General features: G+C 42.0%; 1 protein-coding gene across 5 annotated transcripts in view; it reads left to right on the top strand.

Moving 5' to 3' along the window:
- Positions 1-564: 564 nt before the first annotated feature.
- Positions 565-27,595, top strand: part of LOC124775101 (fatty-acid amide hydrolase 2) — a 99,473-nt gene continuing 72,442 nt past the window's right edge. Inside the window, exons 1-3 of one of the 5 annotated variants that reach the window (XM_047249922.1) lie at positions 1,249-1,464; positions 2,172-2,350; positions 8,416-8,634. In XM_047249922.1, the coding sequence (XP_047105878.1) occupies positions 2,333-2,350; positions 8,416-8,634 (237 nt within the window). In that variant the 5' untranslated portion in view covers positions 1,249-1,464; positions 2,172-2,332. Of the gene's footprint in view, positions 768-1,248; positions 1,465-2,171; positions 2,351-8,119; positions 8,324-8,415; positions 8,635-27,595 lie in introns of those variants that run through there. The other 4 variants (XM_047249920.1, XM_047249924.1, XM_047249921.1 and 1 more) reach the window with 4 other exon arrangements.

Below are 27,595 nucleotides of genomic sequence, written 5' to 3'. Positions count from 1 at the left end.
ACAAACCATTTCTCATGTAGAAGAATATACTTCAACAGAGAACAGATCATATGAATATAAAAGAGAACATCCTTCGGAGAATATCCTCAACAGAATTTATTCAGCCCGAAGTATGCTACAGAGATCACTTAAAAAAAACGGAGAATGTTCTCCGCTTGTGAGAAGCACTACTAGTTTTATTCATACGAAATCGGAGAATGTTCTTTGTCTTGAACAGCTTCCCCCACCCATTTACTTATACTGAGGACATTCGCGGGTGAAATATATTCTCCGAGTCGCTTTACTCATGCAAACCTGAGAACGTTCATCGAAATTTCGAGTATGAAGTATATATTCCGTTTTATTCATACGACCCAATGTTCTCCGAAATTTCTTGTATGTTTTATTCACGACCCAATGACCACAGGTCTTCCGCTACTAATCGCATCTCGCATCTCTCACTAGTTGGTCGGATTTATCATTTATAGAATGCCAGAATGTGATTTGATCCACACAAATTGTATACAGTATAACGACCTTAGCTGCAACGAATCTGCGCAAATCTCCTGTGTACACGCTGCGAAGCATATGCGCTGAACGAATGTGTGCAAGTAAATCACTGTACGCCTTCGACCTAGTATGGTCGAAGTTGTACGCTTTTACCGGCCGTTTAAGATCCTACAAGTCACAAGAGGTAGATGTCAATGAAACTGGACTGTAGTTTACTTGGTTATCCATTAATTTTATTTGTTTAACCGTCCTGGGACCATTCAGTACAACAGTATCAGGCATGTCAGAAACATTACAGAAATAATATATAAAACACAAAGATAGGATATGGTTGCTATCCTTTTTCTGAATAGATGTGACTCTTATTCTAAGGATCTACAGTATTTTATGGTTAAGAGAGAATACCACTCCGGTGCAAATTCTGCATATAATCCGTTAGGAATTCAATTGGACCGTGATGCCCTTTTCATTTATGGGTAGCATCTTTCTTCGTAAGCATTCTAACAGTCAATAAAAGTTTACCAAATCTTCAGGGAAAACTGTAATTCTGTTCTATAAAAATAACCTCGATTAAACACAATTTTAAATTACCAAACTACCGATAATTTAACATTTTCATTGTGAAACCGATAACTGACTGCACATTGAATAAAAACGCGTTTGCTTGGGGAATGATTGTATGCAATGATTCAGGATTTCCGCAGCATGAAATTAAATTCTACAAAGGAATTGTAAATCTATTCTTCCTTCATTTTACAGACAATCGCCATCAAAAGGTGACAGTGCGTAAAAGTTGCTGAATCATGTAAACATAGTCACGTCGGAGGTGAAGAGTGAAAGTTAAATGGGTTTAACGTTTTGGGTCACATGAAGTAAACCAGTATAACTAATCAGACACATAAACTGTCCTTGGCGACATTTACGGATTAAACGTTTCTGTAGAAAAGAAATATGTGTCAAAGGAAAGAAAAACGCGTAAGTTGATATCGGCCCATAAACTTTATTCCCTTAATTTAGAGATAGATACTAAGCAGACACGGGTAAAATTTCCAGAAAACTAATTATTGTATATCATCTTCTCTTGTGTGTGTGTTTCTTTTAAGGAATACCATAAATTTAAGTAATTCTTACTGCAGAGAATTGTCTATTTTTTCTGTTAGCTTTTACAATTCATTCGGGTTTTCGTAGTTCCTCGCAGATCAATGGGAAAAAGTGCACACTTGTGTTATGCGCTTTTGTATATTTTTAACCAGTATCATCGAGACAGTCAACAAGCAATGTTACTTTTGTGCCTGTGCACCGTCAGTCATGATTTAAAGAAAACTGCACGACTTAAATTTTTTTTAAAGTGTGGCAGTTGTTCGTGGTATTTTGCCTCGCCATAGTTATTTAAATGGAATGAATATTTCAGCTGGTGTAACAAAGAAGTATTGCTTCCCATGTTTGAAACATAAATTTCATATTTTTAGAATGTCATTAAAAGTATAGCATAGGCTAAAAGAGAAACCGTTTGGTGCTACATTTGTGCCAATAAAACTGTTCACCCATTCCAGTCAATCATAATACATCACTTACAATACATAAAAAATATTGCAAGCCACTTCTCTAAATATTATATAGGCCTACCTGCTTCCTCTGTACTGTACCTAATACTCATTCTGCATCAATATGTTATTGACTAGGTTCAACTGAATCCTTTGCATATCATTTGGGATAATGAAACTGAAGTCAGGAAAGTGTTCATTCACCAAAAGTGAATAAGAAGAATACTGTGTAAGATGGGCAACTGAACATCTTGCAAAGACCTGTTCAATGATTTTGGAATTGCTACATTCACTTGCCAATGGCCGACATTAATTCGGTAATGGTATTTGTTTCTAATAATAAAAATAAATTCCTTTTGAATTTTGATTTATGCAACCACAAAACAGTAAGGAAAGAAAATTTTCTTTTAGACTTTTCCTCGTTATTTGGGTCTCAGGGTGATGTTCTGTGTATTAAGGTGCAAAAATCTTGAAGTCTTACATAAAGCAACTACACATTGCCTGATTGGATCTAGAATCGATAATTTCAGTTTCCTGTTATCTGCGTTACAAGTTGCAATACTAATACAGAAGGGCTATATTCGTATTACTGAGATAATTTCATCTTTTTTCAAAATAGTGGTTTTCCTGTTAATTATTTCTTTGAAAGCCAACTAATAATTTAAAGTATTTTAATGTTTATTAACTATTAATGCAGTTTCTAGTAGTTACTTCATCTTCATTTTCTTAATAGGTACCTTGACTCATTTCACATTCCTGAAGGTATTTCTTTATGATGGTAACTGCAGGACATGAAACTGTGGAGGAGTACAATGATTAATTACCTTTTCTGAAACACTTGAAAACATATTGCAATGACTCTAAGACATTGTACTTGATCACTAGAACACTGGATAAGCTGGGCACTGTAAAAGAAAAGCTTGTTTTTTCATTTCATTATGTATTCTGATCTGTAAACTCAATTGTAAAGGAGAGTCTAAAGGAATGTAGAACAAGTCAAGCTGCACATTAACAGGTAGAACCAGCCACTGCAGGCTACTGTCATAAGGAGACTTAACAACCACTTACAACTGACACTAATTGACTCGTATTCATCTACACTAGCATATGCCGTGACATGAGTCTTGGTTTTTGAAAACATTCTGTAGTTATCAGAGGGAGAATAACTGCCTATCAGTTATTTTCAGGAGGCAAAATTGCAGTACTGCTAATATATATATATATAATAGAGGGAAACATTCCACGTATATTAAAAAAAAAACAAAGATGAGGTGACTTACCGAACGAAAGCGCTGGCAGGTCGATAGACACACAAACATACACACAAAATTCAAGCTTTCGCAACAAACTGTTGCCTCATCAGGAAAGAGGGAAGGAGAGGGGAAGACGAAAGGAAGTGGGTTTTAAGGGAGAGGGTAAGGAGTCATTCCAATCCCGGGAGCGGAAAGACTTACCTTAGGGGGAAAAAAGGACAGGTATCACTCGCACACACGCACATATCCATCCACACATACAGACACAAGCAGAAATATGTCTGCTTGTGTCTGTATGTGTGGATGGATATGTGCGAGTGTATACCCGTCCTTTTTTCCCCCTAAGGTAAGTCTTTCCGCTCCCGGGATTGGAATGACTCCTTACCCTCTCCCTTAAAACCCACATCCTTTCGTCTTTCCCTCTCCTTCCCTCTTTCCTGATGAGGCAACAGTTTGTTGCGAAAGCTTGAATTTTGTGTGTATGTTTGTGTTTGTTTGTGTGTCTGTTGACCTGCCAGCACTTTCATTTGGTAAGTCACATCATCTTTGTTTTATAGAGAGAGAGAGATTCCACGTGGGAAAAATATATCTAAAAACAAAGACGATATGACTTACCAAACGAAAGTGCTGGCAGGTCGATAGACACACAAACATACACACGAAATTCAAGCTTTCGCAACAAACGGTTGCTTCATCAGGAAAGAGGGAAGGAGAGAGAAAGACGAAAGGATGTGGGTTTTAAGGGAGAGGGTAAGGAGTCCTTCCAATCCCGGGAGCTGAAAGACTTACCTTAGGGGGGAAAAAAGGACAAGTATACACGCACGCGCACATATCCATCCGCACATGTATATTTCCTGGGTTGCAGAATTGTTGGTTCCTCCCTCTGGGAGGAAGGAAGGGAAGATTGGGAAGGGAGATTTTTTGTCTCCCATTGTTATGCCAACATGTGGATTCCTCTCATCCTGGGGTCTGTCTGACATGCCCATACTTCCCACCCTGTCCCTCTAACAGTTCAGAAACCTAAGATTAATCTTTTATCTGCTACAGCTTCCACCAGACTTCCTTAGGATAGTGAGAAATTCACACCTCGAAAGAGAAGTCAGGCAAGGAGATTCCAAATCACTGACATTGTTCTCAGCAGTCCTACAGAAATTGGTCAGATCCTTAAATAGGGAAAATGTAAAAGGACCGTACTTCAACCAACTTTATTTTGCAGATGCCACTTTTGCTGTTTGGCTCTAGTGCTGATAGTGGTACAAATTAATCAGTTGGTTTGAAAATGGGCCTGAAAAACAGTCATAATATAAGAAAACTCGGCAAATTAACAATCAAGTCGTAAGACTAGATGACACATTTTGGTATTTAGGGCATTTGAAAATGTTGTGGATAGCCACTAAAGGAAATAAACAAAGGTTAAAAATGGATAGAATTCCTTTTGTTAAACTAAATGAAGTTTTCAAACTAAGTTTTCAATGTACCTGGAATGAAGTCATTCACAATCAGTAGGTATTACTGTATTTTTTTCTCTTATAATATAAGTACTACTTGATGATGATGATGATGATGATGATAATTTTTTGTGGTTTAGGGTCTTCTGCAGTCCATATTCATACTGCTCCTGCATGTTTACTTATGTTATCTACTGCACCTCCCCCCCCCCTTCCCCCCTACGCCCTACCTACCCCCCCCCCCCCCTCCCCCCATTAGATCTTTGTCCCAGCCTTCTCTTACTGCTTGGAATTCAGTATAGAACATCCATTTGTCTGGCTACAAGCCCCACCTAGCTTTGATTAATTTTCATTGTTCTATCACATCCACTCCAATTTGTACCCTTATCAGCTTGTTTTCTGTCTCTCCTAGTAATTCCCATCAAGCAGTTCTTGGAAAACACCATGTTTCTAATGGTGTACGCATTTAAAGTGCATGCCTCATTATGCAAATCAGAACGGGTCCACGCTCATTCTAGACTTTGTCTCAGACCCATCAAAACCTGTATTTATTTTAGCAAAAATAATACAGACTATTGCTCTTGTTTGTTGATTTTGTAGTCCATCTATTTATTGTCATCACCTATATGGATACTCTGCAAATTACACTTAGGTGGCTGGCAGAGGGGTCATCGACCAACTTCATTACAATTTTCTATTATTCAAATCTCGAATAGGGTGCGGAAAAAATGAATACCTATATCTTTCTGTGCGAGCACTGATTTCCCTTGTTTTATTGGGGTGATCATTTCTCTATATGTAGGTTGGCATCATCAAAATATTTTCACATTCAGAGGAGAAAGTTGGCGATTGAAATTTTGTGAGAAGATTCTGCCACAACGAAAAACCCCTTTGTTTTAATAATGTCCACCCCAAATCCTGTGTCATGTCAGTGACACTCTCTCCCCTATTTCGTGGTAAGACAAAACGTGCTGCCTTTCATTGAACTTTCTCGATGTACTCTGTTAATCCTATGTGACAAGGATCCCACAACACACAGCAGTATTCTAAAAGAGGAAGGACAAATGTAGTGTACGCAGTCTCTTTAGTAGATCTGTAACATTTTCTAAGTATCTTGCCAATAAAACACAGTCTTTGGTTTGCCTCCCCCACAACATTTTCTGTGTGTTCATTTCAATTTAAGTTGTTTGTAATTGTAATTCCTAGGTATTTTGGAATTTATGGTTCTGTGATTTCTTGGTGATTTTTTTGTCAATGTGTTCAATTTATGTTGTTTTATAATCTTATTGTAATTGTTTTTAAAGCCTACTTTCAGCCTTTCTGTGATAATTTCTGCCAGTAGCTGTTAAAGTTTTTCTGCACTAGAGTTAAATGATACACTGTCATGACTAAAATGGAGATAGTTTAAACACATTTCATTAAAACATATTCCTTCCTTTTTTTCCCATTTTAGGGGCCTGAAAATTTTCTGTAGGACTGCTAGTAATTTTCATCATGAGTGGGGTTTTGAACTTCCTTATGTATGTGATTTTCAGAGAAGGTTGTAATTTTTACCAGTTGGTTGTTAGATGATTAAAATATCCTCCAATAATGACATTATGATTGGTGAAAATATGTATTAGTGAACTAAGGAGTTCTGTAAAGTATTCCGTGCATCTGGAGATGGGTGTGGCGGTTGACAGAAGTATCCTGCTAAAAGTTTATTTCCCACCCTTGGTACTGTGGCTAGCCCATACAGTCTTGCATGCATTTCATTTCCGTCTCCGTGGATATGAGTTTCTTGTCTCCGGTGTTAAATACTCTACCTCCATTTCCCATTAACCTATCCTTTCAGTAGCGATGATATTGTAGTCCATGTCTGTGTGGCATCCCTGGTCAGAATCCACCCCTGTTATAGCCCCATGTAGATAATCTAGGGCAAGACTTATACCTTACACCAAGGCACAATATCCAACGGCAGTCCAAAAACAGCTGTTTCCTTTCCAGAAAAAGGTACAGTGAAGTTTGCTATCAGCCGTGCTGTATGCTGGCTGTTCTGCAATTACTGTGCAGTGTTGTATGAGCGTCATCTGGAAATTAAGTTTTGCTGTTATTTATTTATTTTTTAATAAATCATAGTTACATGAAAAACTTTATTGATAACAGATACATCAATGCTTGAGCTATTTTTCAACATAATCAACACAGAATAGAGACACTTGTCATATAGTGGGATCACCTTTTGTATTCCTGTGTCATAGAATAGGAATGGAACAAGCGTACAGCAGTCATTGTCAGTTCTTTGCCATTGTGAAAATGCTGACTTGCAGGTACGTATTTGTTGAGGTCCAAGAAAATATCGAAATCACGGAGAACAAGATCAGGATTGTTTGGCTGATGATCAAATAGCTCCCAATCAAACTTCTTCTGAAGAAGTGTTCTGTGCCAAGCCGTATGTGGGCAATCATTGTCATGGATTAACACAACACCTGCACTGAGCATTTCATACGTCTTGTTTTGAATGGCTGATCACAATTTCTTCAGTGTTTTACAAAAACAGTCAGTGTTCACTTTTTCATCTCTTGTTAAGAAGTCAATGAGTGGAATGTGCATCCTGTCCCAGAACATGACTACCCACACTGAACTGTCTGTTTTAACTTCACCTTGACTGGAGTCCACTATGACACCAATGCGTCGATTGCTACTTGGTTTCCAGGGTAAATTTAAAAACCTATGTCTCATCACCTGTGACAGTCTGGTCGAGGAATTCATCACCGTCCTTGTGGTACCCACTGTTACTTCTAAGCAGTTTTCTTCGTGTTATAGTGTGAGGTTTCTCATTACCCACCTAGCATACGCTTCCTGTAACAGCAGCCATTTAGTGACAATTTCATGCAGCAAGACTCACAATATCTGCAGAAAATGTCTGCAGAGATCTATAACTGTGGAGCAAATCCTCTCCATAATGTGTTGCTGCACCAGCTGCATAGGTCATCATTGATGAGGGGCAGTCACTTGCAGCCCTGTGCAATGAGGACACTTTGACAATCTTTGGACAATTGCCTCCACCATTAACACATCTACATCTACATCCATACTCCGCAAGCCACCTGATGGTGTTCTGTTTGCTCATGATCTTTGGGCCTTACACCTGCCACAGCTGATGGTGATTGTCAATTGACACTTGTTTTGTGCATTAAGACATTTTATTACAGACTGATCCTCATGGTCGGGGGGAGAAAGAATAAGAGCTGGCACTTTCAGCCACTGCTGCAGCAGTACATCGTAGCTCTGTCACCCAGGTGCTATATTTCAGGATAAATATGTTAAAAGAAAAAAGGGAACTTAATTTCTGGATGACCCTTAAATGTGGATATGACAAGAAGGTACCTATCTTCCTGCATGAATGGACACTGTCCAAATGAGGCTAATGTCAAAATCAACCATCCAGTTGCTGCCAATAACAGCACAAACTTTCCTGAACTGTGAAGGTATGAGGAGACATCCCTTAAGCACAGGAACCTGTCCTCACAGTCCACCTTTCTTAGATGTTCTCTGGTCCCTGTCTTCAGCTGCCCCTTTCCCACACCATCCATCCCATCAGCTGCAGGTGAGTGGCAGCCTTTCCTCATTTTTCTTTTATTGTTTGTATTCTGGAATTTTCTCTTGTGTGATATGATCTGTATTTTTCTTTGTTCACAGAAAAGTATGTACAAAAAATCAATGAAGATCTTCAAGAACACTGTGATACCATTAATTGTGCAGTTGTTGGGACTAGTCCGCATTATCATTGACCGAATAATAGATTTCTGCTTTTCTCTGTATTATGATGACACCAAGAAGATAGCGGTGCCTGAAGCAAAAACTTCTCTTTTGATGGAAAGTGCACTTTCCTTGGCGAAAAAAATAAGGAACAAAGAAGTAAGTTAATAATCATAGTGCTTTTTCTACACTTATCAAGACTGGCATATTGACCTCAAATTGTCAGAATATGAATCATCACCATTACATTGCGTTGTTCTTATGGAAAGGAGTCTTTGTAATCTGAAAAGAAGCCAAGTAATCAGCCTAAATAATCAACTTAGATTTTTCTACGTTTAGAGCAAGCTGCCATTCTTCACATCAAATAGATATCCTGCCTTAATCATCTTGTATCCATGTATAGTCACTCGATGATGATACTTCCCCTTATACTACAGCATCATTAGGATGTGACAGAGCTGCTGCTGTAGTTTTAGAACAAATAGCTACATCAGCTGTGAAACCCAAAATTTTTTCTGGCTTGCTATTGCAGAAAAGTTCTCAGATAATTTTAACAGTCTAGAGATCCCCTCTAGGAAACTTTCAGCTGTTTATGAGAAATCTAGATGCATTATTGAGCTACATATTAGACAAGAAGAAAAAGTAGTTTGTGGAGATCTCAGTGTAGATTTCTTAAAATATGAAGCCAGGAAAAATGAACCAAAACATTATGTGGGTGCCTCAATCGAATTTCAGTGGTCAGTTTTTCCATCGTGAGTGCAGGAAGATAGTAGGACGCTAATCGTAAACATTTTTGTAGACAGTCTTTAGGATGAAACAATTAATGTACACCCAATTGTTAATGGACTACCTGATCATAATGCACAATTAATGGAAATAAACAATATGGCACCTCAAGCCCTGGGACAGGCTTGTACAAAACAGTGGGGCTTATTAACGAGAAGAGGATACAGTAATTTTAGAGTAAGCTAAAAGAGGTGGTATGGGATGAGGTTTGTAGAAAGAGGTGCGGATGTCAAATTCAGTTTATTCCATAGTGAATTTGTATCAGTATTTGAAAGTAACTTTCCTAAAAAGTTTTCCAGAAAATTTATTAAAAACCAAGTAAGCCATCGATAAAAAAGGGAAATAAAATGTCAAATAAGAGGAAGACGGATATTTATAAAAATACCAGAATAACTCAAGAACTGATATTACATGCATACTGCAAAAAAATATTGTAATAATTTAAAGAAAGTCATTAAACTGTCGAGAAGTATGTATACCCCGACGGAAATTAATGATGCAGATAATAAGATTAAAACCAGGTGGGATAGGACAGCCAGTGAGTGTTCAAATGTTCAATGTGTGAAATCTTATGGGACTTGGCTGCTAAGGTCGGACTCGGCTAATCCCGCGCAGTGCCAGTGAGTGTACAAGATACCATGACAGTTTAACTAAATCACAATGTCGCTACTGATAATCATGAGTTGTGAGTACTTTTAACAATCACTTTCTAAATGCAGCAGAAAAAATTTTATTAAATGATTCAGTTTAAGGACCAAGAGAATATGTTGAAAATGTCATTCCACAAAACTTTAAGCAACTAGAAGTAGCACCAACATCCTTCACTGTAATTAATATATTTCTAAAAATTCTAAAAACAAAAGTTCATGGGGTGTTGATGGATTTTCAAACAGATTTCTGAAAAGTAGTTCTAACTTAATAAGTACTGTGCTTAGTGATGTATGTAATGCATCACTGGTATAGGGAATTATCCAGACAGGTTAAAATATGCAGTTGAAGGGCTTTGTGGAAGAACCAGATATCTCCACTTTTGGACTAAAATGAACTGCATATTGATCCTGGCAGGAAAAAAATCCTCTCTCTTTTGGTGTAAAAAACACGTGGTTTCACAGAACAACCATGCTGCTAGAGAGTGAAAGGAGATGCCTGGTTACTTCACCAAAATGATTTGTGTATGTTACCATAGATGACTGTGCATGATGGCTAGTAGTACACAAAGACACAGTGCTAGCAGGAGCATCACACATCAGTCAGTTGTTGTTACTATGGTAGGAATAAATGATGTGAGTGACTTTTCTGCTTCAGAAAGTGAGTTTGTGCCTTCTGAAGACTATGATACATTCAAACATCTTATCTTTTGGAACTTCTTAAAGGAGGAAAGAGGGATTTGTTGGGAAAGCTTGGGCAGATTTCTCAGACTCTTGGTTGTGAGGACCCACCTGTTATAAGGAGAAGGCAAAGCAAAACTGAAAGAAAAGGCATCAGAAAGTATGAGGTTCAAGACAGTACACTGGTGAAGACTGCACCAGCTTGAGTTCAGAGGGACAATCTAAGAAGTAAATATCAATTAAAAAGGTAAGAGAAATGAAAGATGGAACGTTATTTGCAATTATACATCTACATACATACTCCCCAAGCCACTGTACAGTGGACTGCAAAAGGTACAACATACCACTAGTAGTCATTTCCTTTCCTGTTCCACCTACCAATAGAGTGAGAGAAAATGAAAGTCTATAAGCCACCGTACAAGCCCAAACTTTTCTCCTCTTATCTTTGTGGTCCTTATTTAAAATGTACATCGGCAGAGGTGGAATCATTGTGTCGTTGACTTCAAATGTTGGTTCTCTAAAGTTCCTCAATCTCAATAATGCCTTGTGAAAAGAATGCTGTCTTCCCTCCAGGGATTCACATGTGGGTTTATAAAGTGTAGAAAGGAAGAAGGAAAAAAGAGGGAAGAGAGAGAGAGACAATTTTTAAATTAAGAGAGAAAGGTGAAAGTCTAAGAAAAGATAAATGACTAATTTAACTCTGCCATCCTTCTGTTAGTTGTTGTTATCGTTATATAGAAAGTCATCCAATGAACACACATCAGTCGGCAAACAAAATGATTCCTTTCACATTTTGCTCTGCCTTTGATGTTACAGTATTTATTAGTGGAGAGGGTGGTTTAAGTGTTAGTGGGTGGGTTGTTGGGAGTGTCGTGTGGTTTGACAAGGTTGTTATAAAGATTAGTAGAGCAATGGAAGATAGCAAAAGGTGTTGTGGTGAATTGACCAGGGAGAGACTACCATTTTATGGCGTGACTTAAATGTGTCATAGGCATAGAGGAGTAAACTATTGAGGTATTCAGGGTGTGGGTTGTACTGAGTGACAAGGGGAGTTTGGTATATGCTGTTGCTGATAATGTCATGACAAAAGAGGATACAGAACCAGTGGTGCTGGCAGCCAGCAAACTGCTTACAGTGGCTGCTGACAGGGTGGGCCAGTGCTGTGTGTATTGTAAAGAGAGCCTCTAATCTCTTTTCTCGGTGTGCTCTCTTGTCATATTAAGTGTGCCGCTGACATTTCTGGCTTGTGTACGGCTTTGTGTGATTTAATTCTTGAGACGTTAGAACTCTCACTGTTGACAACTTGGTCAGGCTTAGACACAGTGCAGTGTTTTCCTCCCAGGTTGCGAATTCATCTTTTCAAACCCCAGGAATGAGTTGCCAAAGTGGTGACGAGTCTGTCTCGCGCATGCATCAGTTGGGTTGCATCATCATGGATTACCTCTTTATGGAATTGTGGCAGCAGCAGCAGCAGCAAATACAGCACACTAAGTGCTGCAAGTGATGGGCAACTGTGGCAACAGGCACCACCCACCCCAGCCACCCCTCAGGCTTTAAGACATTTTGACATAGGTACAGAGATTTCTACTGCAAGGTAAGAAAAGTTGCCGAAACTGTAGATGTAAATGCACTCCTCCTTTCTCCTCGTTCCTTTCTTTATAATTTGGTACAAACGCTTTCTCTGCACATGGACCCTGCTTTGTTGAAATTTGATGATTTGTGTGTGGTTTTGATTGCACATTTTGTGCATAAATCACATGCTGTGGCAGTGCGTCTTAAGTTAAATCAGCTATGAAAGTGGGGTTAATGAGTTGATAGCAGAGTTACAGGGTTTGGCTAGAGATTACAAGTGTGATTGTAGTCAGTGTGGCATACGTTACTAAGAGCTAACCATCCACAAAGTAATTATTTGATTAGCTCCAGATAAGCCATTTCAAGTGAGGGCCTTTGGGTTGTCTGGCTCGTCTCTAGCCAATGGGGCACAGTTATCATGGTCGTATGAGTTGTCTGTGGTGGCACGGAAAACCTTTGCTGATGAGTGCCATGCAGTGGAAGTGGAGTGTGGCTTATTCCATAGTACATCATCATACAACACAGCAGAGTCTCATTCCCCAGTGTCTAACATGCCTGGGTCTCACTTAGTTGCTGAAGAGCAGTCTCACTGCAGCTGTGTTAAGCAGCTTCATGAGGAGTATACCAGGAATCAGGTTTCTCCACCATAGGACCAGCCTTCATGCAAACAGTGGAGTGGTCTTCACAATTCCTGGTCTGGTATGGCAGGCAGTAACATCTGTCCTCTCTTGGTGTTGGAGAGTTCGTTAGATGGTTGGACGTGTCACACCCAACATAAGTTGTGGAAATGTCTGCATTTAAATAAAATTTGTTTATAGTGCAACCACAGGGAGGCCACAGTTGCTGTGTGTGCTACATAGCATCCTGTTCACAATGTTGACTAGTTGGGTATTAATGCACTTTCCATAACAGGTGCACGCACTTGGCAAACGGTTCATAAGCTTGTGCTACAGTTTTCTCTTTTGGGACACTCAGTTGAGTTTCAGCTTGATACTCGGGCTGTGACCTCATTAATCAGTTTGTCTACATGTCATGAACTAGGCAGCCCTCTGTTACAAGTAGTTACAAAAACAGTGTAGTTGCCAACAAATTCTATTGAAGGGTCAACTGGTTGTGGTGACAAAATATAACATGGGACAGCAAGTAACATTATTAGTGGTCAATTGTGCTGCAATGTTGAATATTTTTTGGGTTGAACACTTTTATATGGCAATTGATTTCCAAAGGTTGATCATGTAAATTTAAAATTTGTAGTCATCCTCGTCACGACCTTGAGTCACTTTTGCAGATCCATAAATAGTTGCTTGAGCCAATGTGGGGTAAAGCAAGTGATTTTATTGCCCACATTTAGCTTAAACCATCTGTGACCCCTAAGTTTCGTGGTGGCTGCCCTTTGTCATTTGCTGTGAGAGACATAGTTAAAGCTGAATTAGACAGACTACACAATTAGGAGACATTTCACCTGTAGCATCAAGTCTCTGGGCATCACCATTTGTGGTGGTTAAAAACCCTCCCTATAGGGTGATTCGGTTGTGTGGCAATTTTAAATCCACTATTAACACCCAGAGTGAGTTGGACATTTATCCAATCCCTCGCACCAAGGCCGGTGGATGCCATTTTTCAAAAACTGATTTGTGAGATGCCTGTCTACAGTTGCCCCTCAATGCCAAGTCATAGCAGTTGCTCATTATTCATACACTGTTTGGCTTCTTATAAGTTTACCATGTTACCTTTTGCTGTTGCATCAGCCACAGGAATTTTTAAGCAGATTATTGAGCAGAGATTTCACCATATTCCGAAGTGTGCAATTTATCAGGATGACTTAATTGTTGCTTGGGCTACCAGGGTAGGACATTTGCAAAATTTTCAGGCAGTGTTTCAGGCACCAGAGGACAATGGTCTTTATTGTAAGTTGGAAAAGTGTACATTTTTTTTGCACCCAGTGTGAAGTGTTTAGGGAATGCCTTAGGTAAGGAGGGCATTAAACCACTTGATGATCATGTCGCAGTAATTGATAAGTTGTTCATCCCTCAGAACTTAAAGGGGCTGCAGGCATTCCTTGGCAAGGTTAACTATTGTAACAAATTCACACCATGTGAATTGGAGGTCTTACAACCTCTCAGTCAACATTGTAAGAAGGGTGTGAAATTTGTTTGGTCAGGCACTTGTCAGTGTGCTTTTTTGTGACTAGAAGCTTGGTAACCATTGGTCCCTGCCTTGCTAGCTTTGACTCAAAGACAAGCTTAATAATGACTGCTGACACATCACAGTATAGGACTGGTGCCATACTGTCCCCCAGAAATCTAGACAGATCAGAACAACCAATTGCTTTCACATCTAAGAACCCCTTGCCTGCCCAAAAGAATTACTCCCAGATACAGAAAGAGCCCGTCCATGAACCATGGACCTTGCCGTTGGTGGGGAGGCTTGCGTGCCTCAACGATACAGATAGCCGTACCGTAGGTGCAACCACAACGGAGGGGTATCTGTTGAGAGGCCAGACTGTTATAACGTCAAGTTTAACACATATATTTCAGAACGACACAACACATATAAGTCACAGAGTAAGTTGACAAGCAGGACATGTGTACATGTTAGCATTTGAATGAGCACTGAGTCCCAGTCTAGCGGCCGCTGCTCGGCTGGCCGCTTAGGTCGCACAGCTGCTGCATGGCTGGCAAACAGCGTCGCACGTAGAGGACGCGCGTAATTGCACAGTGGTGCTTTGAATGATCGGCGAGTCACAACACTTTTCCCCCCTTTGAAATTGTTGCACTGGTCTTGATGGAGGTGTCCTGGAGATGGCTAACGTCCATAGGCGTTGTTTGACTCACCGTAAAGTCTCGAGGAGGAGGCTTCCTGTACGGACGGAAGTGTCCCCGATGATAACGGGTCGAGATGACAGGAGACGTAGGGGTCGAATCTGCTGGGGCCCCATGCACCAATCTGCCCGTTGCGGCAAGTTCAGTGGATATGACAGGAGACATGGGCGATGTGTCGGCGTCCATTGGAGGAGGAGGCAAGTAGATTTGTTCTGACAGAGGATGGTCATCCGGTTCCTGCATGGGCACGTCTCCTGGTGGCGTTTGTTCTTGTGCTGGCATTGCGATGACGGTGAGAGGGCTGCGTTGTGAGTATTGAGAGATGCCAAGATCCCAAACGTCAGGTAGAGCCAAAGGTGGTGTAGCGGCATTCGGAACAGGCGTTGCTGGCACACGAGGCCGAAGCTGGTCCGAATGACGCACTGCAACACCCGTGTCCGTCTGGATTTCATACAGGCGTCTGCCACGGTGTCTTAAGATGCGGCCCGGGCCCCATTTTGGCCGCCTGCCATATCCCCGTACCCAGATGAGGTCGTCGGCGGTGAACCGGCCAAGTGAAGGCACCCGCGGCTGTGAGGTGGAAGGCCGCAGAAGATGAAGTAGCGTGTGGGGCTGTTGGCCATGTAAGAGCTCAGCCGGGCTGTGGTCGCCCATCAGGGTGAAACAGTAAGATGCCAGAAACTGGAGAAGCGCATCATCAGCAGCAGAAGAAGTCAGAAGTTTCCGCATCTGAGCCTTAAATGTGCGGATCAGTCGTTCAGCCTCACCATTGAATTGTGGATGGAACGGCGGGGCCGTGACATGCATAACGCTGTGATGAGCACAAAAATCTGCAAATTTGGAAGAGGCAAATTGCGGACCATTATCAGTAACAGGAGTAGAGGGGAGGCCTTCCAAAGAAAAAATGCGGGCGAGAGCACTGGTGGTTGCCGCGGTGGTAGGCGACGTGCAACGGACAATGAAAGGAAAGTCAGAGTAGGCGTCAATTACGAGGAGCCAATAAGTACCTAAAAAAGGTCTCGCAAAGTCAGCATGAATGCGCTCCCAGGGCTTCTCAGGCAAAGGCCACGGTGACAAAGATGACTTCGGGGCAGCAGCCTGTGACGCACAAGGGCCGCAGGCAGCGACCATGTGTGCTATTTCAGAGTCGATGCCAGGCCAGTACACATGACGGCACGCCAGAGATTTTGTGCGAGATACACCCCAGTGCCCTTGGTGAAGGAGGCGCAAGACCGAAGCACGCAAAGACGCAGGTACCACAACATGCGGCGAAGCATTGTCAGTGGAGAGGAGGATAACACCATCCCAAGCCGTGAGGCGGTAGCGCAAAGCGTAGTAGTTCCGCAACGGATCAGAAGTCTTAGCGGATGGGTGATCTGACCAACCCTTCTGAATACAGTGTAAAACCCGGGAGAGGGTAGGGTCAGAACCCGTAGCAGCCGCCAGCCTGTCCCCAGTGATGGGGAACCCGTCCACAACCCGCTGCTTGGCAACATCCAGGTGGAAACACAAAAGTTCGTCCCTATCGAATGCCTGATCAGGGCCCTTGGGAAGGCGAGACAGAGCATCAGCATTTGCATGTTGAGCCATTGGCCGGAAATGAATCTCATAATTGAAACGAGACAAGTAAAGAGCCCAACGCTGGAGTCGGTGTGCAGCCTTGTCGGGAAGTGACGTTGATGGATGAAACAAGGAAACAAGTGGTTTGTGATCCGTAACAAGATGAAATTTTGAGCCATAGAGAAAAACGCCAAACTTATGAAGAGCATAAATAATGGCCAAAGATTCTTTCTCAATTTGAGAAACTTTTGTTGGGCATCCATGAGTGTTTTGGAGGCATAAGCAATGGGTTGTTCCGAACCGTCAGAAAAATGGTGCGCAAGGACTGCACCGACCCCGTATTGAGAGGCGTCTGTGGCAAGAACAAGATGTTGGCCAGGTCGATAAGTAGCCAGGCACAGGGCCTGTTTCAGCATAGTCTTCAATTTCTGGAAAGCCGCTTCGCATGACGCGGACCAGTGAAAAGGCACGTTTTTATGCAACAGGCGATGCAACGGCTGAGCCACCGAAGCCGCAGATGGTAAAAACTTGTGATAGTATGCTATTTTCCCCAAGGAGGCCTGCAGTTCCTTAACAGATGTAGGGCGAGGAAGGGCATCGATCGCAGCGACAGTTTGCTGAAGCGGATGAATACCATCCCGAGAGAGTTGAAACCCCAAGTACGTGATAGATGCCTGAAAATATTGTGATTTCTGAAGATTACACTTAAGATCGGTAGTCTGTAAGACATGAAAAAGTGTGCAGAGATTTTGAGGATGTTCTTCAGTGGTGGAGCCAGTGACAACAATGTCGTCCATGTAATTGATACACCCAGGGACAGGGAGCAATAATTGTTCCAAGAATCGCTGAAAGAGAGCAGGGGCGCTAGCAACCTCGAATGGCAAGCGTTGGTATTGGTAGAGGCCGAAAGGCGTGTTAAGGACCAGAAACTGCCGGGAAGCAGCGTCGAGAGGAAGTTGATGATAAGCTTCTGACAGGTCAATTTTAGAAAAATACTGGCCTCCAGCAAGTTTAGTGAACAGTTCTTCAGGACAGGGCATAGGGTAAGTGTCGATGAGGCATTGAGCATTTACAGTGGCTTTGAAATCGCCACAGAGACTAATATCACCATTTGGCTTAGCAACGACAACGACAGGAGAGGACCACTCACTGGAAGTGACAGGAAGCAAGACCCTTGAAGTAGTGAGACGATCCAACTCCTGTTTTACCCGATCATGAAGGGCCACAGGAATGGGCCGAGCCCGAAAAAACTTAGGCCGAGCAGAGGGTTTGAGCGTGATATGAGCTTCAGAGTCGTTTGCACGGCCTAACCCAGGAGAAAAAAGGAACGAAAATGTCGTTGACAAGGAATCCAGTTGAACATAAGGAATAGCATCAGAGACAATATTGACAGTCATCTATGGAGAACCCAAAAACGCGAAAGGCATCGAAACCAAAAAGATTTTCTGCGTTACTCTGGTCGACCACAAATATGGGAACAGTGCGAACGACAGATTTGTAAGATACCTCAGCATTAAACTGTCCCATGAGCGAAATATTCTGTTTATTGTACGTCCGTAATTGCCGAGTGACAGGTGACAGGAGTGGAGAACCCAACTGAAGATATGTCTGAGAATTAATTATAGTGGCAGCAGAACCGGTATCCACTTGCATACGAACATCTCGACCAAGGATTTGGACAGTGAGGAATAACTTCCCTGAAAGGGAAGAAGTGCAATTGACAGACAACACAGAATCAGAATCAGCATCATGTTCATGAACATCATGTATGCGGTCAGATTTGCAAACAGAAGACACATGACGTTTCTTTTTGCAATTGTGACACACAGCCCAACGTTGGGGACAATCTTTGTGTGAATGTTTCATAAAACACCGCGGACACGAAGGAAGTTGCCGGGAGTTTTGCTGCAGTTTCTTAGCGGGTTGTTTACGGCTAGGCCGAGGCTGCGCATGGGAGCGCACTGCAGCCACGTCGGTCGGCGGGGACGCGCCGTACGCGTTGTCAACAGTGCACAGAGGTTGTATTTCCCCAACATCACCCCACGCCTCTATTTGCGCCCCAGCGGCGCGAGAAATTTCAAAAGACTGCGCAATGGAGAGAACTTCATCTAGAGTTGGATTCGCCAACTGAAGGGCACGTTGCCTCACTTCTTTGTCGGGCGCCAACCGGATAATAGCATCCCGTACCATGGAATCGGCATAGGATTCTTTGTGAACGTCAGTAACAATTTGACACTTTCGACTGAGGCCGTGAAGTTCAGCAGCCCAAGCGCGATAGGATTGATGTGGCTGTTTTTGACAATGATAAAAGGCAACACGAGAGGCTACCACAAGCGTTTGCTTTTGAAAATAGACAGACAGAAGTGAGCACGTTTCAGCAAAGGACAATGACGCAGGATCCTTCAAAGGAGCCAATTGCGACAACAACCGATACATTTGAGGTGAAATCCAGGAAAGGAACAGAGACTTACATGGTTGTTCATCCGTGACATGAAATGCCAAGAAGTGCTGTTGAAGACGTTTTTCATAATCAGACCAGTCTTCCGCCGTCTCGTCGTAAGGAAGGAAAGGAGGTATAGCCAATGACGAGAAACGCCCCGCATTTGACACCGCGACGAAATCGCGAATTGCCACTGTTTGAAGCGTTTGCTGTTCAAGGAGATTTTGCAATAGTTGCTCGACAGTAGCCGTGGAACACTGTGGGTCAACGGTGAAAAGGAAAAATCCACTACCTCGTCGCCAATTGTTATAATGTCAAGTTTAACACATATATTTCAGAACGACACAACACATGTAAGTCACAGAGTAAGTTGACAAGCAAGACATGTGTACACGTTAGCATTCAAATGAGCACTGAGTCCCAGTCTAGCAGCCACTGCTCAACTGGCCGCTTAGGTGGCGCAGCTGCTGCATGGCTGGCAAACAGCGCCGCACGTAGAGGACACGCGTAATTGCGCGGTGGCACTTTGAATGATCAGCGAGTCACAACACATACAAACGTGTGGTTCCTGAAGAAGGGCAGCAGCAGCTTTTTCAGTAGTTGCAGGGGCAACAGTCTGGATGATTGACTGATCTAGCCTTGTAACATTAACCAAAACAGCTTTGCTGTTGTGGTACTGCAAACGGCTGAAAGCAAGGGGAAACTACAGCCGTAATTTTTCCCGAGGGCATGCAGCTTTACTGTATGGTTAAATGATGATGGCGTCCTCTTGGGTAAAATATTCCGGAGGTAAAATAGTCCCCCATTCGGATCTCCGGCCGGGGACTACTCAAGAGGACGTCGTTATCAGCAGAAAGAAAACTGGCATTCTACAGATCGGAGTGCGGAATGTCAGATCCCTTAATTGGGCTGGTAGGTTAGAAAATTTAAAAAGGGAAATGGATAGGTTAAAATTAGATATAGTGGGAATTAGTGAAGTTCGGTGGCAGGAGGAACAAGACTTATGGTCAGGTGAATACAGGGTTATAAATACAAAATCAAATAGGGGTAACGCAGGAGTAGGTTTAATAATTAATAAAAAAAAATAGGAGTGCGGGTAAGCTACTACAAACAGCATAGTGAACGTATTATATGGCCAAGATAGACACGAAGCCCATGCCTACTACAGTAGTACAAGTTTATATGCCAACTAGCTCTGCAGATGACGAAGAAATTGAAGAAATGTATGATGAGATAAAATAAATTATTCAGGTAGTGAAGGGAGACGAAAATTTAATAGTCATGGGTGACTGGAATTCGACAGTAGGAAAAGGGAGAGAAGGAAACATAGTAGGTGAATATGGATTGGGGCTAAGAAATGAAAAGAGGAAGCCGCCTGGTAGAATTTTGTACAGAGCATAACTTAATCATAGCTAACACTTGGTTCAAGAATCATAAAAGAAGGTTGTATACATGGAAGAATCCTGGGGATACTAAAAGGTATCAGATAGATTATGTAATGGTAAGACAGAGATTTAGGAACCAAGTTTTAAATTGTTGGACATTTCCAGGGGCAGATGTGGACTCTGACCACAATCTATTGGTTATGAACTGTAGATTAAAACTGAAGAAATTGCAAAAAGGTGGGAATTTAAGGAGATGGGACCTGGATAAGCTAACTAAACCAGAGGTTGTACAGAGTTTCATGGACAGCATAAGGGAACAATTGACAGGAATGGGGGAAAGAAATACAGTAGAAGACGAATGGGTAGCTCTGAGGGATGAAGTAGTGAAGGCAGCAGAGGATCAAGTAGGTAAAAAGGCGAGGGCTAGTAGAAGTTCTTGGATAACAGAAGAAATATTGAATTTAATTGATGAAAGGAGAAAATATAAAAATGCAGTAAATGAAGCAGGCAAAAAGGAATACAAACGTCTCAAAAATGAGATCGACAGGAAGTGCAAAATGGCTAAGCAGGCATGGCTAGAGGACAAATGTAAGGATGTAGAGGCTTATCTCACTAGGGGTAAGATAGATACAGCCTACAGGGAAATTAAAGAGACCTTTGGAGAAAAGAGAGCCACTTGTATGAATATCAAGAGCTCAGATGGAAACCCAGTTCTAAGTAAAGAGGGGAAAGCAGAAAGGTGGAAGGAGTATATAGAGGGTCTATACAAGGGCGATGTACTTGAGGACAATATTATGGAAATGGAAGAGGATGTAGATGAAGATGAAATGGGAGATACGATACTGTGTGAAGAGTTTGACAGAGCACTGAAAGACCTGAGTCAAAACAAGGCCCCAGGAGTAGACAACATTCCATTAGAACTACTGACGGCCTTGGGAGAGCCAGTCCTGACAAAACTCTACCATCTGGTGAGCAAGATGTACGAGACAGGCGAAATACCCTCAGACTTCAAGAAGAATATAATAATTCCAATCCCAAAGAAAGCAGGTGTTGACAGATGTGAAAATTACCGAACTATCAGTTTAATAAATCACAGCTGCAAAATACTTAGCGAATTCTTTACAGACGAATGGAAAAACTGGTAGAAGCCGACCTCGGGGAAGATCAGTTTGGATTCTGTAGAAATGTTGGAACACGTGAGGCAATACTGACCTTACGACTTATCTTAGAAGAAAGATTAAGGAAAGGCAAACCTATGTTTCTAGCATTTGTAGACTTAGAGAAAGCTTTTGACAATGTTGACTGGAATACTCTCTTTCAAATTCTAAAGGTGGCAGGGGTAAAATACAGGGAGCGAAAGGCTATTTACAATTTGTACAGAAACCAGATGGCAGTTATAAGAGTCGAGGGACATGAAAGGGAAGCAGTGGTTGGGAAGGGAGTGAGACAGGATTGTAGCCTCTCCCCAATGTTATTCAATCTGTATATTGAGCAAGCAGTAAAGGAAACAAAAGAAAAGTTTGCAGTAGGTATTAAAATCCAGGGAGAAGAAATAAAAACTTTGAGGTTCGCAGATGACGTTGTAATTCTGTCAGAGACAGCAAAGGACTTGGAAGAGCAGTTGAACGGAATGGACAGTGTCTTGAAAGGAGGGTATAAGATGAACATCAACAAAAGCAAAACGAGGGTAATGGAATGTAGGCAAATTAACTCGGGTGACGCTGAGGGAATTAGATTAGGAAATGAGACACTTAAAGTAGTAAATGATTTTTGCTATTTGGGGAGCAAAATAACCGATGATGGTCGAAGTAGAGAGGATATAAAATGTAGACTGGCAATGGCAAGAAAAGCGTTTCTGAAGAAGAGAAATTTGTTAACATCGAGTATAGATTTAAGTGTCAGGAAGTCATTTCTGAAAGTATTTGTATGGAGTGTAGCCATGTATGGAAGTGAAACATGGACAATAAATAGTTTGGACAAGAAGAGAATAGAAGCTTTCGAAATGTGGTGCTACAGAAGAATGTTGAAGATTAGGTGGGTAGATCACGTAACTAATGAGGAGGTATTGAATAGGATTGGGGAGAAGAGAAGTTTGTGGCACAACTTGACAAGAAGAAGGGATCGGTTGGTAGGACATGTCCTGAGGCATCAAGGGATCACAAAATTAGCATTGGAGGGCAGCGTGGAGGGTAAAAATCATAGAGGGAGACCAAGAGATGAATACACTAAGCAGTTTCAGAAGGATGTAGGTTGCAGTAGGTACTGGGAGATGAAGGAGCTTGCACAGGATAGATTAGCATGGAGAGCTGCATCAAACCAGTCTCAGGACTGAAGACCACAAAACAACAACAACAACAACAGAAAGAGCCACTAGTTGTGAGAAAAAGTATCACATTTTCCTGTATGGCTCCAAATTTCACTTTTTATGGGTCATAAATTGTTGGTATCATGGTTTAATCCCAAGGCTGGACCCCCTGACAAGACAATTACAGCATTGGGTGTTATTTCTTAGCAATTAATTTTATGATATCCATTTTCAGCCCACCACAAAGCATGTGAATTCTGATGCTTTTTCCAGGTTGCCCATGGGTTGTGATACAGAGTTTTATGGATGCCTATGCTGTATGGAAAGGAGTATTTGATGTGGATGGAGCAACAGGTGTCAAAGTGGAGATACTGTTATTTGTTGTTGAGTTTGATATGGACTGAGGCTTGATTGTGAGTCTTGTCTAAATGCAAGTAGACATCCAGGAAGGTAGCTTTAGATTTGGAGAAGGACTAGAAGAATTTAAGTTTGAAGGAGTTGTTCAGTTTGAGTCTGCACCACCGAAAATATTGTCAGTAAATCTGTACAAAATCAAGAAGTGCAGCTTCTGGGTGTTGAAGAGTTCATCTTTCACGTGATCCATTAAAATGTTGGTGTAGGGCCATAGAGGGATCTGGATGAGAGGTTGAGGTCTGAATGGGGCTAGGGTTATGAGATGCTGGGGCTTGATTTTGGCTCCTATTTGGCCTGGGTGAATAATGGGCTAGGAGTGGAAGATTAACAAGGGAGGCAAAGCTGAGTTTGTTGATTAGTAAGGGATTTTTGAGAACATTTTTGTGGGTGGCTGTCATTTTGGTGGGCTTGAGGGACACCACTTTCGAGGTACAGGGAGCAGCAAAACAGCCTCACAGATTTTAATTAATAACAACACATGTATCACACAACATTTTAATTGTTGTAAAATGTGGAAGTATTCCCTGCCAAATGACAAGGAATGTCCCAATAATGGAATTGAAGTGGTTAGTTGCACATATGCTTTATTCACAAAGTGTGAGACAATAGCATGTGCACAACGTATCATAGCTCAGAATGCACTTAAGTCTTTCACTTATCCACAGATGTTCCTCTCCTCAATTGCCAGTGATGCATGTCATGGTCGATGTCCCCACAGAGCCCCCTCTTGTAGCATGGATCACTGAAGGGAAGATATAAACTGTGTCGTCACTTGGTTGGACTGTTATGCACAGATGTGCAGTCATGCGACCAGCTGTGTCGTGGCTGGCTGCACTGTTTCTCAGAGTTACGTCAAGTATGGCAATGGTGTATAGCTGTTAGGGGAGCAGGTGGCATAGAAGACACCTGGTGTGCCCAAACCAGGACAGTGGCTGGGCAACCAGGAAAGAGGGAAGTGGTGCGGCATTGCCAGGGGGTGCCAAGTAATTTTTGTTATAATAAGAACACCACATGTGGAGGCCCTCCACATCTAAGATAGTAGTGGAAGAAGAAAACTTGGAAGAGACTATTGGTACAGATATTGATTTGATGCTGGAGCAGATTAGTTTTCTATGGATGCCTTTGTTGTATGGAAAAGGAGCATTTGATGTGGATGGGATGAGAGGTGTCAAAGTGGAGATACTGTTATTTATTGAGGAGTTTGATAAGGCTGAAGTGCGGTCACCTCTGCAGCGGGATATGCCCCAGCCTCTAACCGTAGGTGAGGGTGTAGGTGGGTATCATGGTAGGATCCTTCCACAGGTGATGGTGAAGATGTCATCTGTTGAAAGGCGGGATGATGTGGGAGTGTAGTCAGTGTTGTCGGGTAGGCTGTATGTACGGTTCAGGAATCAGATGTCTGCAGCATCACCTGTCAGTGTGTCTTCATTGCAGGGTGAGAGACACAGTACATTATTGACCAATTTTATGGTGATGTCATCAAGGTCGAAGTCACTGAGATCATGTCTAATACTGACAGGGAAGTCTGTGTTGGGGTTTGCTGTCCATTCACTGGGTAGTGAGCAGATGTTGTGATCATTGCTGTCCATGGTGTTAAGGTCAATGTTGTCCTGGGGAACCCATGTTGGTTTTGGCGCTTAATTAAAATGGTCATTGGTTTGTCAGTAATCAGAATGTCAAATGCATGTGTGCCTCTCAGAAGCACTTTCAAGGATCCTGTGTACGATGGTATTAGTGCCATTTGGACTGTGCCGTTCTGTAGCATAACATGTTCACAGTTGGAGAGTACTTTATAAAGAAAGACCTCGGACACCGAATGTGGAGCAGGAGGTGGCATGTGAATATATGTAATGTGGTCTAGCTCTTGTTGAACTAGTGCCGGGAGGTCCATATGCTTGTGGGTAGAATGAAGTCGGCGGGAAGCACCAGTGATTCCCTGTATAGTAGTTCAGTGTGGGATGCTTGTAGGTCCTCCTTGAAGGCAGTTCAGACACTGAAAGTACCTATGGCAAAGCTTTGGTCCACAATCTACTGTGGCACATAAGGATGGCTTTGAGAGTCCTGTGCCACTGTTCAACTAACTCATTATGTTGGGTGTGATACGCTGTAGTGTGGTTACATTTGATTCTGCAGAGGTTACACAGGGCTCTGAAGAGCACCAACATGAATCAGTGGCCTTGATTGGTAGATATCATGTCTGACATGATGGAAAGCTCTATCTATGGTTCTATGAAGGGGCAGATGGTGGACTCGACTGTGATTTCCTTGAGAAGGGCTGTTTCCACCCATTGGAAAGCTCTGTCAATCATTAACAGTAAACACTTGAATCCCTCTGATTCCAGAAGTAGGCTGATGGAATAAGTGAGTACAGGGCAGAAATGGGCTTTTGAAATTTCAAACAGATCTAATTGTTGCTGTGCGGGTCTGCTGACTTCACTGCGTTGCCATGGTACACATACCTGTGCCTAGGGATGTGGGCCAGGCAAATGCTCAGTGGGCAGGACATTTGTAAATGGGCTTTTGCCCAGGAATTTCCACAAAGCAGTTTTAAATGCCCAAAATATGAGCATTTATAAGAATGGTACTTTTTAGTTTATTCTGCTAGAATGTATAATTTACTGATTAAAACAAGGGATGGGACGATACTCCTGATATTAGAAGTTTGTAAAAGTTTACATTTAAACATACCTATGTCATTCATTGCCTTTATTACTAGGAAAGAAGAGAGAATCTTTTTTATTTTTTACTAGCATTCCAACTTGCTGTAACACTTGCGTGTGTTACTGACAGCTGCTTGTCATTTACAAAGTCCTTCTTACTTTTACCAGTTAGTGTTCCCTCTCCCTCCCTCAACTGCTTAGCACAATAATACAGTGCTACAACTTAAATAAAACACACCCATACAACTGTGTAAGCTAGGACTGAAAGTTTTACTCTGTATAGAGGAACCAGAGCAAGAAAAATGTGAAGTGTTTCTACTGGCAGGTAAATTGATTGTTGAGAGGATGTGTGATAGACTGTAATTGGCAATACTATAATTTTACTAGAAGAAATAGTCATTCTATAAAGTGTGAAACTGATTAACAAGATAAATAAAACTTCACAGATTGTGGAAGAATCCTACACAGAGAGTAGCCAAACAACAAAAATTGGTTATTAACAGGGAAGCATTATCATCAGACAAAGATAAATGTCTTGCAAAGGAAGAAGATCGTAAGACAAAGAAATTAGATTGCCAAACAAGGTAAAATAGGTTATTAAACAAAGCCACGGGCCCTTAAACAGAGGAACACAACCATTGATTGTTCAAACTGTGAGGAAAAAATCACTTGGACTGATGAGTTACAATAGATGGCGATACACTTTGATGGCATGAGTGAATGATATGTTGAAAACAAGATAAGGTGATACACTATGTGATCAAAAGTATCCGGACACGTGGCTGAAAGTGACTTACAAGTTCGTGGTGCCCTCTATCAGTAATGATAGAATTCAGTATAGTGTTAGCCTACCCTTAGCCTTGATGACAGCTTCCATTCTCACAGGTATATCTTCAATCAGATGCTGGAAGGTTTCTTGGGAAATGGCAGCCCATTCTTCACGGAGTGCTGCTCTGAGGAGAGGTATCGATATCAGTCAGTGAGGCCTGGCATTAAGTCGGCATTCCAAAACATCCCAAAGGTGTTCCATAGGAGATCAGGACTGTGCAGGCCAGTCCATTACAGGGATTTTATTATCTTGTAACCCCTGCACCACAGGCCGTGCATTATGAATAGGTGTTCGATTGTGTTGAAAGATGCAATCGCTGTTGCCAAATTGCTCTTCAACAGTGGGAAGCAAGAAGGTGCTTAAAACATCAATGTAGGCCTGTGCTGTGCCATGCAAAACAACAAGGGGTGCAAGCCCCCTCCATGAAAAACACGGCCACACGATAACACCACTGCCTCTGAATTTTACTGTTGGCACTACACACACTGGCAGATGACATTCACCGGGTATTCGCCATACCCTCACTCTGCCATCGGATCGCCACATTGTGTACTGTGATTCATTACTCCACACAAAATTTTTCCTCTGTTCAATTGTCCAAAGTTTACGCTCCTTGCACCAAGCGAGGCGTTGTTTTGCATTTACCGGTGTGATGCGTGGCATTTGAGCAGCCGCTCGACTATGAAATCCAAGTTTTCTCACCTCCCGCCTAACTGTGACAGTACTTGCAGTGGATCCTGTTGCAGTTTGGAATTCCTTTGTGATGGTCTGGATAGATGTCTGCCTATAACACATTACGACCCTCTTCAACTGTCGGCGGTCTATCGGTCAACAGATGAGGTCAGCCTGTATGCTTTTATGCTGTATGTGTTCCTTCACATTTCTACTTCACTATCACATTGGAAACAGTGAACCTAGGGATGTTTAGGAGTGTGGAAATCTCACGTACAAATGTATGACACAAGTGACACCCAATCACCTGACCATGTTCAAAGTCAGTGAGTTCTGCAGAGCACCGC

The sequence above is a fragment of the Schistocerca piceifrons genome, chromosome 2 (genome assembly GCF_021461385.2).
Source record: "Schistocerca piceifrons isolate TAMUIC-IGC-003096 chromosome 2, iqSchPice1.1, whole genome shotgun sequence".
NCBI lineage: Eukaryota > Metazoa > Arthropoda > Insecta > Orthoptera > Acrididae > Schistocerca > Schistocerca piceifrons.
This window is presented reverse-complemented; position numbering and strand designations above follow the sequence as displayed.